This window comes from Nerophis ophidion, linkage group LG10 (assembly GCF_033978795.1).
Source record: "Nerophis ophidion isolate RoL-2023_Sa linkage group LG10, RoL_Noph_v1.0, whole genome shotgun sequence".
NCBI classification, from domain to species: Eukaryota; Metazoa; Chordata; class Actinopteri; order Syngnathiformes; family Syngnathidae; genus Nerophis; species Nerophis ophidion.
In genome coordinates, this window is record NC_084620.1 from 50,352,942 (window position 1) to 50,367,824 (window position 14,883).

General features: G+C 28.6%; 1 protein-coding gene across 1 annotated transcript in view; it reads right to left on the reverse strand.

The window, feature by feature from the left end:
* The window catches only part of LOC133560962 (synapsin-3-like), a 274,400-nt gene that overhangs the window by 8,455 nt on the left and 251,062 nt on the right, over nucleotides 1-14,883 (reverse strand). Inside the window, exons 11-13 of the mRNA XM_061914036.1 lie at nucleotides 1,291-1,422; nucleotides 1,207-1,225; nucleotides 960-1,116 (exon numbers count right to left, since the gene is read on the reverse strand). Coding sequence (XP_061770020.1) covers nucleotides 960-1,116; nucleotides 1,207-1,225; nucleotides 1,291-1,422 — 308 coding nt within the window. The remainder of the gene's footprint in view (nucleotides 1-959; nucleotides 1,117-1,206; nucleotides 1,226-1,290; nucleotides 1,423-14,883) is intronic.

Below are 14,883 nucleotides of genomic sequence, written 5' to 3' on the forward strand. Positions count from 1 at the left end.
GCTCATGTTATAAACAATGTGGGGATGTGAGGAGCCCTACAACCCGTGACGTCACGCGCACATCGTCTGCTACTTCCGATTAGCGACCAAAAGTTGTGAACTTTATCATCGATGTTCTCTACTAAATCCTTTCAGCAAAAATATGGCAATATAGCAAAATGATTAAGTATGACACATAGAATGGACCTGCTATCCCTGTTTGAATAAGAAAATCTCATTTCAGTAGGCCTTTAAAGTGTTAAAAGAAATCATACTTTATTTTTTTTTATTGCCTTTAACACTTTAGTCTTCAGATTAATTTCAGATCGATTATAAGTTTTTGTTGTTTTGTGGGGCGGCATAGCTCGGTTGGTAGAGTGGCCGTGCCAGCAACTTGAGGGTTGCAGGTTCGATTCCCGCTTGTGCCATCCTAGTTACTGCCGTTGTATCCTTGGCCAAGACACTTTACCCACCTGCTCCCAGTGCCACCCACACTGGTTTAAATGTAACTTAGATATTGGGTTTCACTATGTAAAGCGCTTTGAGTCACTTGAGAAAAAGCGCTATATAAATATAATTCACTTCACTTATGCCCTTTTTTTAAATTTATTTTTTTAAAGAAAACTTAGTTTTTTTTATATGGCAAACACAAAATATTTAAAAAAAATGTCAACGTGTTATATTTGATGAGAAGTAATTGGAGCTTTAAATATGTCAATAATTCATAACAACATTGATTTTGATTCATTATTATTTTTTGACCAATGACAGTTTTAAAGTAAACAAAACTAGCCTGCATGGCAACTTTGTGTTTTTTTTTCAAGTCAACTTTGCAACTTTGTTTTGTTACAGTTCACCTTTTTTAAAATTGTATTCCACTTTTTTAAGTAGTATTTTTAGAATATTAAAAAATTACCCTAGGGCCGTGGGCCCCCCTTGCTTTATTGCATTATTAAAAAAAAAAAAAAAAGTGTTGTTACTTGAGTTGCGGGGTCTGTTTGGGAGCCCCAGGCCCGGAGGCGTCAGGCAGGGGTCCGGGCTGGAAGGCCTGGCTGGGGGAGGTGTTGGCCGAGCGGGCTCGCTGCGGAGACCCTTGGGCCGACTGCGACGGGGAGGCGGAGCCTGAGCGGTTTCCCCCTGCGGCGCACGAGCACATCAAACCAGCTAATGCAAACAAAAAAATAATAATATTGTTGCGAAAATAAATAAAAAAAGGAGCTTGCCCACCTCGCCTGGGCTGTGTGGTCTGCGGACACAAAAAATCATCAGAGTAAAAAAAAGGAAGGTGGTGCATGGAATGGACAACACTACCTTGACTGAAGGTGGCGGCGGTGAGGAAACTCCCAGCAGCACTTGGGCCATCTTGTGGAGGACTAAGTCTGTGATCAGCTGCTTGTCTTCCTCCACATGCTCACCAATCAGAGGCATGGAGCTGTCCATCACCTGCAGGCAACACAGGGTCAAGGTAAAGTCACTTGCCTCCACTAGAGGGCAGTGTTGCACCACTTTTCTTTTTCTACATTCATCAAACATCCATCCATCCATCCATTTGTTTACCGCTTTAGGGCAGTGGTCCCTAACTTTTTTGCAGCTGCGGACCGGTCAACGCTTGACAATTTGTCCCGCAGTCATGAGAAAGGGAGATTTTTTGGGTTAGTTCACTAATTGTAAGTGTATCTTGTGTTTTTTATGTTGATTTAACTAAAAATAATAATAATTATAAAAAATTATTCTGCAGCCCGGTGGTTGGGGACCACTGCTTTTGGGGTCGCTAGTGCCAATCTTAGCTAAAATTCGGCGGATGGTAGGGTACGCCCTGGACAAGTCGCCAGCTCCTCGCAGCATTCTTCAAACATTCACTCAATAATGCTTTTCTACACCAACAAACTTCTATTTATTACACTTCTCCTCCAGATTTTGGCGTGCTCTACCTTCCGCAATCTATTAAATGTTAAATCTAAATCTAAATGTTAAATATGAAAAGAAATACTACATGTTAAATCTAAATCTAAATGTTAAATATGAATCCTAAATATAAAACCTAATGTTGATACCGGATCTAAATATTCAATATTAATGTTGTATCTGAGGATAAATGTTACATCTAAATGTTAAAAATGAAAGTAAAAATTACGTATTAGGTCGGAATCTAATTGTTGAATAGGAATCTAAATTTTAACTGTTAAATCGAAATCTACATTTTAAAATATGAATCCTAAATATTGAATCTAAATCAAAATGTTAAAATATTAATTGAAATATTAAATGTTAAATATAAATGTTAAATATGAAAATACATACTACATGTTAAATCTAAATCTAAATGTTAAATATGAATCCGAAATATAAAACCTAATGTTGAAGCTGAATCTAAATATTCAATATTAATGTTGTATCTGAGGATAAATGTTACATCTAAATGTTTAAAAATGAAAGTAAAAATTACGTGTTAAGTCGGAATCTAAATATTAACTGTTAAATCGAAATCTACATTTTAAAATATGAATCCTAAATATCGAATCTAAATCAAAATGTTAAAATATTAATCTAAATATTAAATGTTAAATCTAAATCTAAATGTTAAATATGAAAATAAATACTACATGTTCAATCTAAATCTAAATGTTAAATATGAACCCTAAATATAAAACCTAATGTTGAATCTGAATCTAAATATTCAATATTAATGTTGTATCTAAGTATAAATGTTACATCTAAATGTTAAAAATTAAAGTAAAAATTACATGTTAAGTCGGAATCTAAATGTTAAATAGGAATCTAAATATTAACTGTTAAATCAAAATCTAAATTTTAAAATATGAATCCTAAATATTGAATCGAAATCGAAATGTTAAAATATTAATCTAAATATTAAATGTTAAATCCAAATCTAAATGTTAAATATGAAAATAAATACTACATGTTCAATCTAAATCTAAATGTTAAATATGAATCCTAAATATAAAACCTAATGTTGAATCTGAATCTAAATATTCAATATTAATGTTGTATCTAAGTATAAATGTTACATCTAAATGTTTAAAAATTAAAGTAAAAATTATGTGTTGGGTCGGAATCTAAATGTTAAATAGGAATCTAAATATTAACTGTTAAATCGAAATCTACATTTTAAAATATGAATCCTAAATATTGAATCTAAATCAAAATGTTAAAATATTAATCTAAATGTTAAATGTTAAATCTAAATCTAAATGTTAAATATAAAAAAATAAATACTACATGTTAAATCTAAATCTAAATGTTAAATATGAATCTTAAATATAAAACCTAATGTTGAATTTGAATCTAAATATTCAACATTAATGTTGTATCTGAGTATAAATGTTACATCTAAATGTTTAAAAATGAAAGTAAAAATTACATGTTAGGTCGGAATCTAAATGTTAAATAGGAATCTAAATATTAACTGTTAAATCGAAATCTAAATTTTAAAATATGAATCCTAAATATTGAAATAAATCAAAATGTTAAAATATGAATATAGATATTAATCCATCCATCCATCCATCATCTTCCGCTTATCCGAGGTCGGGTCGCGGGGGCAGCAGCCTAAGCAGGGAAGCCCAGACTTCCCTATCAATCCTAAATATTGAATCTAAATCGAAATGTTAAAATATTAATCTACATATTAAATGTTAAATCTAAATGTTAAATATGGCTGTAAATATTAAATCAAAATGTTAAATATATTAATATCAAATATACATGTATCTGAGTATAAATATTACATCGAAATGTTGTATATGAAAGTAAAAATTATGTGTTAAGTCGGAATCTAAATGTTGAATAGGATTCTAAATATTAACTGTTAAATCGAAATCTAAATTTTAAAACATCAATCCTAAATATTGAATCTAAATCGAAATGTTAAAATATTAATCTACATATTAAATGTTAAATCTAAATGTTAAATATGGCTGTAAATATTAAATCAAAATGTTAAATATATTAATAATAAATATACATGTATCTGAGTATAAATATTACATCGAAATGTTGTATATGAAACTAAATATTAAATGTTAAATCTAAATCTAAAAGTTAGAATATGAATCCTAATATTAAATGTTACATTTGAATCTAAATAGACCTCCTTTTTAGACCAGTTGATCTGATCTAAATGTTAAATATGAAACTAAATATTACATGTTAAATCCAAATCTAAATGTTAAATATGAATCCTAAATAACAAATGTTAAATTTGAATCCAAATATTAAATATAAATGTTGTATCTGGGTATAAATATTACATCTACATGTTAAAAATGAATGTAGCGACCAACTGTATTTAGTCACAGTGGTTTTCTGAAGTGTTCTTGAGCCGATGTGGTGATATCCTTTAGAGATTGATGTCGGTTTTTGATACGGTGCCGTCTGAGGGATGGAAGGTCACGGTCATTCAATGTTGGTTTCCGGCCATGCCGCTTACTTGGAGTGATTTCTCCAGATTCTCCGAACCTTTTGATGATATTATGGACCGTAGATGTTGAAATCCCTAAATTTCTTGCAATTGCACTTCGAGAAACGTTGTTCTTAAACTGTTTGACTATTTGCTCACGCAGTTGTGGACAAAGGGGTGTAGCTCGCCCCATCCTTTCTTGTGAAAGACTGAGCATTTTTTGGGAAGCTGTTTTTATACCCAATCATGGCACCCACCTGTTCCCAATTAGCCTGCACACCTGTGGGATGTTCCAAATAAGTGCTTGATGAGCATTCCTCAACTTTACCCGTATTTATTGCCACCTTTCCCAACTTCTTTGTCACGTGTTGCTGGCATCAAATTCTAAAGTTAATGATTATTTGCAACAACAACATTTTTTTTATCAGTTTGAACATCAAATATGTTGTCTTTGTAGCATATTCAGCTGAATATGGGTTGAAAATGATTTGCAAATCATTGTATTCCGTTTATATTTACATCTAACACAATTTCCCAACTCATATGGAAACGGGGTTTGTACAAGAATAACTCCATTTGTAATCCTGCAGAAGCCCCTTTTTCATCCTTCTTTGATCCTGCAAGCAGGATTTGGGTGTGGCGTGTTGGTCGCTTGAGTCATGACCACGCAGGACCAGAGCAGAGGCCCCGGGGCCCCGCCACTTCAAAAGGGGGCACAGGCGGGATCCACCCTGCTGATTTATTGGAAGAACTCTGCAGCACTCGGGTGTTGTTGTGCAGGCACAATTAGCCACAAACCATTAACTGGCGGGGAAAAAAACTGGTGGACTTTCTTCTCTGATATTATTTACTTTGGAACTTTTGGAACATTTTCACTAAGAATTAGTTGCTTATTAAAGTAACAAAGTCTTCATTTAAAGTTATTTGGACACGAGGGTTAGGGTTACTAATGAGCAATAATTTAGAGGTTATCAGCTAACAGCTTACTGGTTGTATAATAAAATACAAATAAAATAAAGTAAAAAATAAAATAAAATAAATCAAATAAAATTTGAATAAATACAATTTATAGTTATTTGGACACGAGGGTTAGGGTTAGGATCACTAATAAGCAATAATTCCAAGGTTATTAGTTAATTGCCTACTGGTTGTACAATAAAATTAAAATTAAATAAAGTAAAAAATGAAATAAAATAAAATAAATAAAATAATGTAAAATAAAATAAAATAAAATATAATAAAATAAAAAATAAATACAATTTACAGTTATTTGGACACGAGGGTTGGGGATAAGGTTATTAATAAGCAATAATTCCAAGGTTATTAGTTAATTACTTACTGGTTGTATAATAAAATAAAATAAAAATAAAGTCAAAAATAAAATAAAATACATAAAATAAAATACAATAAAAATAAATACAATTTACAGTTATTTGGACACGAGGGTTAGGGTTAGGGTTACTAATAAGCAATAATTGCAAGGTTATTAGTTAATTTCTTACTGGTTGTATAATAAAAAATAAATTAAATAAAGTACAAAATAAACTAAAATAAATGAAAAAAAAAAACAATTTACAGTTATTGGACACGAGGGTTAGGGTAAGGGTTACTAATAAGCAATGGTTCCAAGGTTATTAGTTAATTGCTTACTGGTTGTATAATAAAATAAAAAATAAAATTAAAATTAAAAAATAACATTTACAGTTATTTGGACACAAGAGTTAGGGTTAGGATTACTAATAAGCAATAATTCAGAGGTTATTAGTTACCGGCTGACTGGTTGTGTAATAAAATAAAAATAAACTAAAGTAAAAAATAAAATAAAATACAATAAAAATAAATAAAATTTACAGTTAATTGGACACAAGGGTTAGGGTTACTAATAAGCAATAATTCCAAGGTTGTTAGTTGATTGCTTACTGGTTGTATAATAAAATAAAAACAAAATAAAGTAAAAAATAAAACATAATAAAATGAATAAAAATAAATACAATTTACAGTTATTTGGACACAAGGGTTAGGATCACTAATAAGCAATAATGCTGAGGTTATTTTTTAATGGCTTACTGGTTGTATAGTAAAATAAAAATAAAATAAAGTAAAGACAATTTTTAATTTTTTTTTTTAAAACAATTAAATACAATTTACAGTTATTTGGACACAAGTGGTAGGGTTAGGGTTACTAATAAGCAATAATTCTGAGGTTAGTAGTTAATTGCTTACTGGTTGTATATCAAAGCCATGCAGAATAAGGCATTAATAACCAAAATAATAAGTGTCAATTTAAAGAGTTGAAAAAGTTGTACATACTTAAAAATGGTGAGTGTAAATAACATTTAAGTGTATTAAACTTGTTATTTGTAATTCATATTAACTCCTTTGCAGATTATGTAACTGCTACTTCAAATAATTAACTCGCAGTTTCTTAAGACTCAGTGGATTAAAAATCATTTTGTCTTATTTTGAAAGGACAAATCATTAAATTGAATCAAGAATACATTAAGAATGAATCAATCGCATTTGTATTGTTGGTATACTCTGTGTGTGTATTTATATATACATTACTACACACACAGAGGAAGTGCTTTTATTTTGTAGCATTTTGAAGCAATTAAGCCAACTCAACAGTTTTGAGTTGCCTTATTTGGTGAGTTTAATTCACATTATGATTCAAAAGTACATTTAACATAAACTCCAAATATTTACGACCTGATATACTCAAATATCTATTAGTTTATGAACTCCAAAAAAATATGTGCCTCACTTTTTTGGAGTTCTGCTTACTTATCCGGGTTTACAGTGCACTTAATAATGACTAATTAAGAGCCAATATGGTACTAATTTGCATGTTAATGAGCAAATAATGAATGGTGAATATGTGTTCCCCGTACTAAGGTGTTACCGTCACTTTTATCGGACACTTCATTTGGTACACCGCCTTCCAAAAGACAGAGAAAAAGGGACAAAGTGTAGGAAATATTTTTTAACAGTGTTGCCAAACTGTGCTGCAACACCAATAATGAACAGTTTACTTATTAAGAGTGCACAAAAAATTAAAATAATTCACGTCCGAATTGTGATTTTTATTAAACCCAATTGAAAATGTTCAACTCCGCCAGAATTCTACTTAGAAATTTTATAATTTTTGCTCAGTCGCCAGAATTTTACCTTGAAATTTAATTATTTTTTATTATTTTTGCTTAGTCGCCAGAATTTTACCTCAATATTTTATTTTTGTTTGTTTTTACTCAGTCGCCAGTATTTCACCTCGAAATTGAAATTGTTTTAATTATTTTTGCTAAGTCGCCCAAATTTTACCTCGAAATTGTATTATTTTTGCCAGAATTTTATCTTGATTTTTTTCTTTTAATTTTTGCTCAGTCACCAGAATTTTACTGTGAAATTTTATTAATTTTTATTATGTTTGCTCAGTCGCCAGAATTATACCTGGAAATGTAATTATTTTTGCTCAGTCACCACAATTTTACCTTGAAATGTAATTATTTTTTATTATTTTTGCTTAGTCGCCAGAATTTTACCTCAATATTTTATTTTTGATTGTTTATGCTCAGTCGCAAGTATTTCACCTCGAAATTGAAATTGTTTAAATTATTTTTGCTAAGTCGCCCAAATTTTACCTCAAAATTGTATTATTTTTGATTATGTTTGCCAGAATTTTATATTGATTTTTTTCTTTTAATTTTTTTGCTCAGTCACCAGAATTTTACTGTGAAATTTTATTAATTTTTATTAGGTTTGCTCAGCCGCCAGAATTATACCTGGAAATGTAATTATTTTTGCTCTGTGGCCAGAATTTTACCTTGAAATGTAATTATTATATTAATTATGATTATCCATCCCTCCATCCATTTTCTACCGCTTATTCCCTTTCGGGGTCGCGGGGGGCGCTGGCGCCTATCTCAGTTACAATCGGGCGGAAGGCAGGGTACACCCTGGACAAGTCGCCACCTCATCGCAGTAAAATAATTTATCGGGCCATATAAAATGATAATGATTAATTTAGTTGGAATCGACTAATTTTAACACTGCGTAATTTTATGTGAAAAAATACCTTGTTTGTTTTTAAGAGTCCCTTTTTGGCAGTCTATTTACTTTGTTGGGGTGCACCAAAAAATAATTAAAAAAAATAAAATAAATCTATTTTTATCATTCTAATTCAATCGGCTTATGATTTTCAAAAATGGATTTAAAACAGTTTAAAATACAAAAAATACAATACAATTATTTCATAAAAATCAATTTTAAAAATGACTTTTTAGCCCATCTCCTTGCAAACAGAAGGACGTTTTCTAACCTTAAACTTAAAAATGTTTTTCCTATTAGAATTATGACACCTAATATACATGGCCAGAATCGGTTTGAATGGAGAATCGATTCTGAATCAAAAACGTAACCCCAGGAGTCAGACTCGGATCAACTATCCATTCATCCATTTTTTTACCGCTTGTCCCTTTTGGGGTCACGGAGGGGTGCTGGAGCCTTTCTCAGTTAAAAAACTGGATTACTTTAAAAAAATTGTTATGTGTTTAACATTAAAAAAAAAAGAACATTTTTTTTTTATTAAAAAAAATGTTGTTTATTTAACATACTAAAAAAAACTGTCTAACAAAATTGCTGTTTGCCATAAAAAAACTGGATTTTTTTTAACAAAATTGTTGTGTATTTAAAAAAACCAAAAAAACAGGTTTTCTTTAACAAAATTGTGTGTTTAAAAAATAAATAAATACAGGTTTTCTTTAACATTTTTTTTTGCCCTAAAAAAAAGGTTTTCGTTTTCTTCCCCAAAATTTTTGTGTTTAACATTTAAGAAAAAAAAACTGGTTTTCTTTAACAAAATTGCGGTTTGTTTAACATTTTTTAAAAATCTAGTCCAACAAAATTGTTGTGTTTGCCATTAAATACTGGATGTCTTTAACAAAATTGTTGTGTGTTTTAACATTAAAAAAACAAACAGCTTTTCTTTAACAAAATTGTTGTGTTTTCCATAAAAAAATGAATTTGATTTTCCTTAACAAAACTGTTGTGTTTGCCATAAAAAACTGGATTTCCTTAACAAAATTGTTGTGTTTAAAATTTAAAAAAATATATAAATATAGGTTTTCTTTAACAAAATTGCTGTTTGGCGTAAAAAAAAATGTTTCGTTTTTTTTAACAAAATTGTTGTTTGCCCTAAAAACTGGATTTCTTTAACAACATTTTTGTTTGCCATAAAAAAACTGGATTTCTCTAGCAAAATTGTTGTGTGTTTGCTATAAAAAAACTGGTTTTAATTTAAGAAAATTGTTGTTTGGCGTAAAAAATGGTTTTAGTTTTCTTTAACAAAATTGTTGTGTTTAACATGAAAAAATGTTTTTCAAAAAATACAGGTTTTCTTTAACAAAATGTTTGTGTTTGCCGTAAAAAAAAAAAAGGTTTTCGTTTTCTTTAACAAAATTGTTGTTTGCCATTAAAAAAACTGGATTTCGTTGTTTGCCAAAAAAAATGGATTTCTTTAACAAAATTGTTGTTTGGCATAACACATCTGGTTTTCTTTAACAAAATTATTGTTTGCCAATAAAACATTATTTTTAGTTTTCTTTAACACAATTGTTGTGTTTGCCATAATAAATGTTTTTTGTTTTCCTAAACAAAATGGTTGTTTGCATAAAAAAAATGGATTTCTTTAGCAAAATTGCTGTGTGTTTAACATAAAAAAAATAATAATACAGGTTTTCTTTAACAAAATAGTTTTCTGCCATAAAAATTGTTTTTTGTTTTCTTTAATAAAATTGATGTTTGCCATAAAAAAATTTATTTCTTCAACAAAATTGTTGTGTGTTTAAAATAAAAATAAAAAATAAAAATACACGTTTTCTTTAACAAAATTGTTGTTTGGCGTAAAAAAAATGGTTTTCGTTTTTTTGTAACAAAATTGTTGTTTGCCCTAAAAAACTGGATTTCTTTAACACAATTTTTGTTTGCCATAAAAAAACTGGATTTCTTTAGCAAAATTGTTGTGTGTTTGCCATAAAAAAACAGGTTTTAATTTAACAAAATTGTTGTTTGGCGTAAAAAATGGTTTTCGTTTTCTTTAACAAAATTGTTGTGTGTTTAACATAAAAATAAAAAAAAAATACAGGTTTTCTTTAACACAATTTTTGTGTCTGCCGTAAAAAAAAAAAAGGTTTTCGTTTTCTTAAACAAAATTGTTGTTTGCCATTAAAAAAACTGGATTTTGTTGTTTGCCCCCCCCCAAAAAATTGATTTCTTTAACAAAATTGTTGTTTGGCATAACAAATCTGGTTTTCTTTAACAAAATTGTTGTTTGCCAATAAAAAAAAGATTTTAGTTTTCTTTAACACAATTGTTGTGTTTGCCATAAAAAATGTTTTTTGTTTTCCTAAACTAAATTGTTGTGTTTTTGCTATAAAAAAAAAACTGGATTTCTTTAGCAAAATTGTTGAAAAAATAATAACACAGGTTTTCTTTAACAAAATTTTTGTGTTTGCCGTAAAAAAAAAAGTTTTCGTTTTCTTTAACAAAATTGTTGTTTACCATTAAAAAAACTGGATTTCGTTGTGTGCCAAAAAAAACAAAAAAACGATTTCTTTAACAAAATTGTTGTTTGGCATAACAAATCTGGTTTTCTTTAACAAAATTGTTTGCCAACAAAACATTATTTTTAGTTTTCTTTAACACAATTGTTATGTTTGCCATAAAAAATGTTTTTGTTTTCCTAAAAAAAATTGTTGTATGTTTGCCATAAAAAAAGAATGGATTTCGTTAGCAAAATTGTTGTGTGTTTAACATTAAAAAAAATAATAATACAGGTTTTCTTTAACAAAATTGTTTTCTGCCATAAAAAATTGTTTTTTGTTTTCTTTAATAAAATTGATGTTTGCCATAAAAAACTGGATTTCTTTAACAAAATTGTTGTGTTTAAAATAAAAAAAAATAAATAAAAATACACGTTTTCTTTAACAAAATTGTTGTTTGGCGTAAAAAAAATGGTTTTCGTTTTTTGTAACAAAATTGTTGTTTGCCCTAAAAAACTGGATTTCTTTAACACAATTTTTGTTTGCCATAAAAAAACTGGATTTCTTTAACACAATTTTTGTTTGCCATAAAAAACTGGATTTCTTTAACACAATTTTTGTTTGCCATAAAAAAACTGGATTTCTTTAGCAAAATTGTTGTGTGTTTGCCATAAAAAAACAGGTTTTAATTTAACAAAATTGTTGTTTGGCGTAAAAAATGGTTTTCGTTTTCTTTAACAAAATTGTTGTGTGTTTAACATAAAAAAAATTATGAAAAAATACAGGTTTTCTTTAACAAAATTTTTGTGTCTGCCGTAAAAAAAAAAAAAGGTTTTCGTTTTCTTAAATAAAATTGTTGTTTGCCATTAAAAAAATTGGATTTTGTTGTTTGCCCCAAAAAAAAAAGGATTTCTTTAACAAAATTGTTGTTTGGCATAACAAATCTGGTTTTCTTTAACAAAATTGTTTGCCAACAAAACATTATTTTTAGTTTTCTTTAACACAATTGTTATGTTTGCCATAAAAAATGTTTTTTGTTTTCCTAAAAAAAATTGTTGTATGTTTGCCATAAAAAAAGAATGGATTTCGTTAGCAAAATTGTTGTGTGTTTAACATTAAAAAAAATAATAATACAGGTTTTCTTTAACAAAATTGTTTTCTGCCATAAAAAATTGTTTTTTGTTTTCTTTAATAAAATTGATGTTTGCCATAAAAAACTGGATTTCTTTAACAAAATTGTTGTGTTTAAAATAAAAAAAAAAAAAAAAAAATACACGTTTTCTTTAACAAAATTGTTGTTTGGCGTAAAAAAAATGGTTTTCGTTTTTTTGTAACAAAATTGTTGTTTGCCCTAAAAAACTGGATTTCTTTAACACAATTTTTGTTTGCCATAAAAAAACTGGATTTCTATAGCAAAATTGTTGTGTGTTTGCCATAAAAAAACAGGTTTTAATTTAACAAAATTGTTGTTTGGCGTAAAAAATGTTTTTCGTTTTCTTTAACAAAATTGTTGTGTGTTTAACATAAAAAAAATTATGAAAAAATACAGGTTTTCTTTAACAAAATTTTTGTGTCTGCCGTAAAAAAAAAAAAGGTTTTCGTTTTCTTAAACAAAATTGTTGTTTGCCATTAAAAAAATTGGATTTTGTTGTTTGCCCAAAAAAAAAAAGGATTTCTTTAACAAAATTGTTGTTTGGCATAACAAATCTGGTTTTCTTTAACAAAATTGTTGATTGCCAATAAAAAAAAGATTTTAGTTTTCTTTAACACAATTGTTGTGTTTGCCATAAAAAATGTTTTTTGTTTTCCTAAACTAAATTGTTCTGTGTTTGCTATAAAAAAAAAAACTGGATTTCTTTAGCAAAATTGTTGTGTGTTTAACATTAAAAAAAAAATAACACAGGTTTTCTTTAACAACATTTTTGTGTTTGCCGTAAAAAAAAAAAGTTTTCGTTTTCTTTAACAAAATTGTTGTGTGTTTAACATAAAAAAAATTATAAAAAAATACAGGTTTTCTTTAACAAAATTTTTGTGTCTGCCGTAAAAAAAAAAAAAGGTTTTCGTTTTCTTAAACAAAATTGTTGTTTGCCATTAAAAAAATTGGATTTTGTTGTTTGCCCAAAAAAAAAAAAGGATTTCTTTAACAAAATTGTTGTTTGGCATAACAAATCTGGTTTTCTTTAACAACATTGTTGTTTGCCAATAAAAAAAAGATTTTAGTTATCTTTAACACAATTGTTGTGTTTGCCATAAAAAAATGTTTTTTGTTTTCCTAAACTAAATTGTTCTATGTTTGCTATAAAAAAAAAACTGGATTTCTTTAGCAAAATTGTTGTGTGTTTAACATTAAAAAAAAATAACACAGGTTTTCTTTAACAACATTTTTGTGTTTGCCGTAAAAAAAAAAGTTTTCGTTTTCTTTAACAAAATTGTTGTTTACATTAAAAAAACTGGATTTTGTTGTCTGCCAAAAAAAATAAAAAAGATTTCTCTAACAAAATTGTTGTTTCGCATAACAAATCTGGTTTTCTTTAACAAAATTGTTGTTTGCCAATAAAAAAATTGATTTTCGTTTTCGTTGTGTTTGCCATAAAAAAATGTTTTTTGTTTTCCTAAACAAAAGTGTTGTGTGTTTGCCATAAAAAAATTGATTTCTTTAGCAAAATTCTTGTGTGTTTAACATAAAAAAAAAAATAATACTACAGGTTTTCTTTAACAAAATTGTTTTCCGCCATAAAAATGTTTTTCGTTTTCTTTAACAAAATTGTTGTTTGCCATAAAAAACTGGATTTCTTTAACAAAATTGTTATATGTGTAACATCTAAAAAAAAATAAAAAAAAGGATTTCCTTAAAAACAATTGTTTTGGGTTTAAAATGTAAAAAAAATTGTTTTCTTTCACAATATTTTTGTTTGTTTAACATTTAAAAGAAAATACGTCTTTCTTTAACAAAATTGTTGTTTGCCATAAAAAAATGGTTTTCGTTTTCTTTAACAAAATTGTTGTGTTTGCCATAAAAAATGGATTTCTTTAACAAAATTGTTGTGTTTGCCATTAAAAAACGTTTTTGTTTTCTTTGACAAAATTGTTGTGTGTTTGCCATAAAAAAACTGTTTTTCTTTAATTATTGATTCGTATTTATTTTTGTAATCAGCCTGAACCAAGCCTCGATCCTAATATTTGGAATTAACACACATCATTTCTAATAATGACTGAATGTGGACAAAATCCAGAATTGTTCTAGGAGGTGTTCCAAATGAAGCCTGCAGGAAGAAGTGTCATGGTGGAAGTCTTGCTCACAAACAAAAATTAGATGGACGGGAGGATGTAGCTGAGTGAAATCCCACCCCACTGCCTGATAAAGAAAGGTCCAACATTTCTCAGTCCAGCTCCAAGACGTCTCTGGGGAGTCGCTGGATATTTCCCCAAATAGCTGAGCGTTAGTACAAAGAATGCGGGGCTAAAGGCTGCGGTTTAGACAGTGAGAAGTGTGATGTCATGCTGTCACGCCCAAATATGGGCATGTCCTAACCTCTTAAGGACGTCGGCGGCTGTTGTAAAAACAATGACGGCAGAGATAAGATGTCTGCCACTAACAATCCTCCCTCACATTTCCTCAATAAAGACATTTATTTATTTTTACACTTACTGTCCTGCTTGCGTCCAATACAAACAGCTGGAGGGACGCTACTTATTATGTTTTATTGTTGACTGTACAATATCTGGGTTTGAAGACTGGCTTTTTCTGGGCCATTTTATAAAAAGCAAAAGGATAAAAAAAAAGTATGGTTTGCATTAAAGAAGAAGTCCTAAATAAACATCAGCAAATAGGTAGAAAATACCACCAACAAAATAAAATAAAGAAACAACATGGCAGCATCTCTTTTCGCCAGAATTTTACCTTGAAATGTAATTATTTGTATTATTTTTGCTGAGTCGCCAGAATTT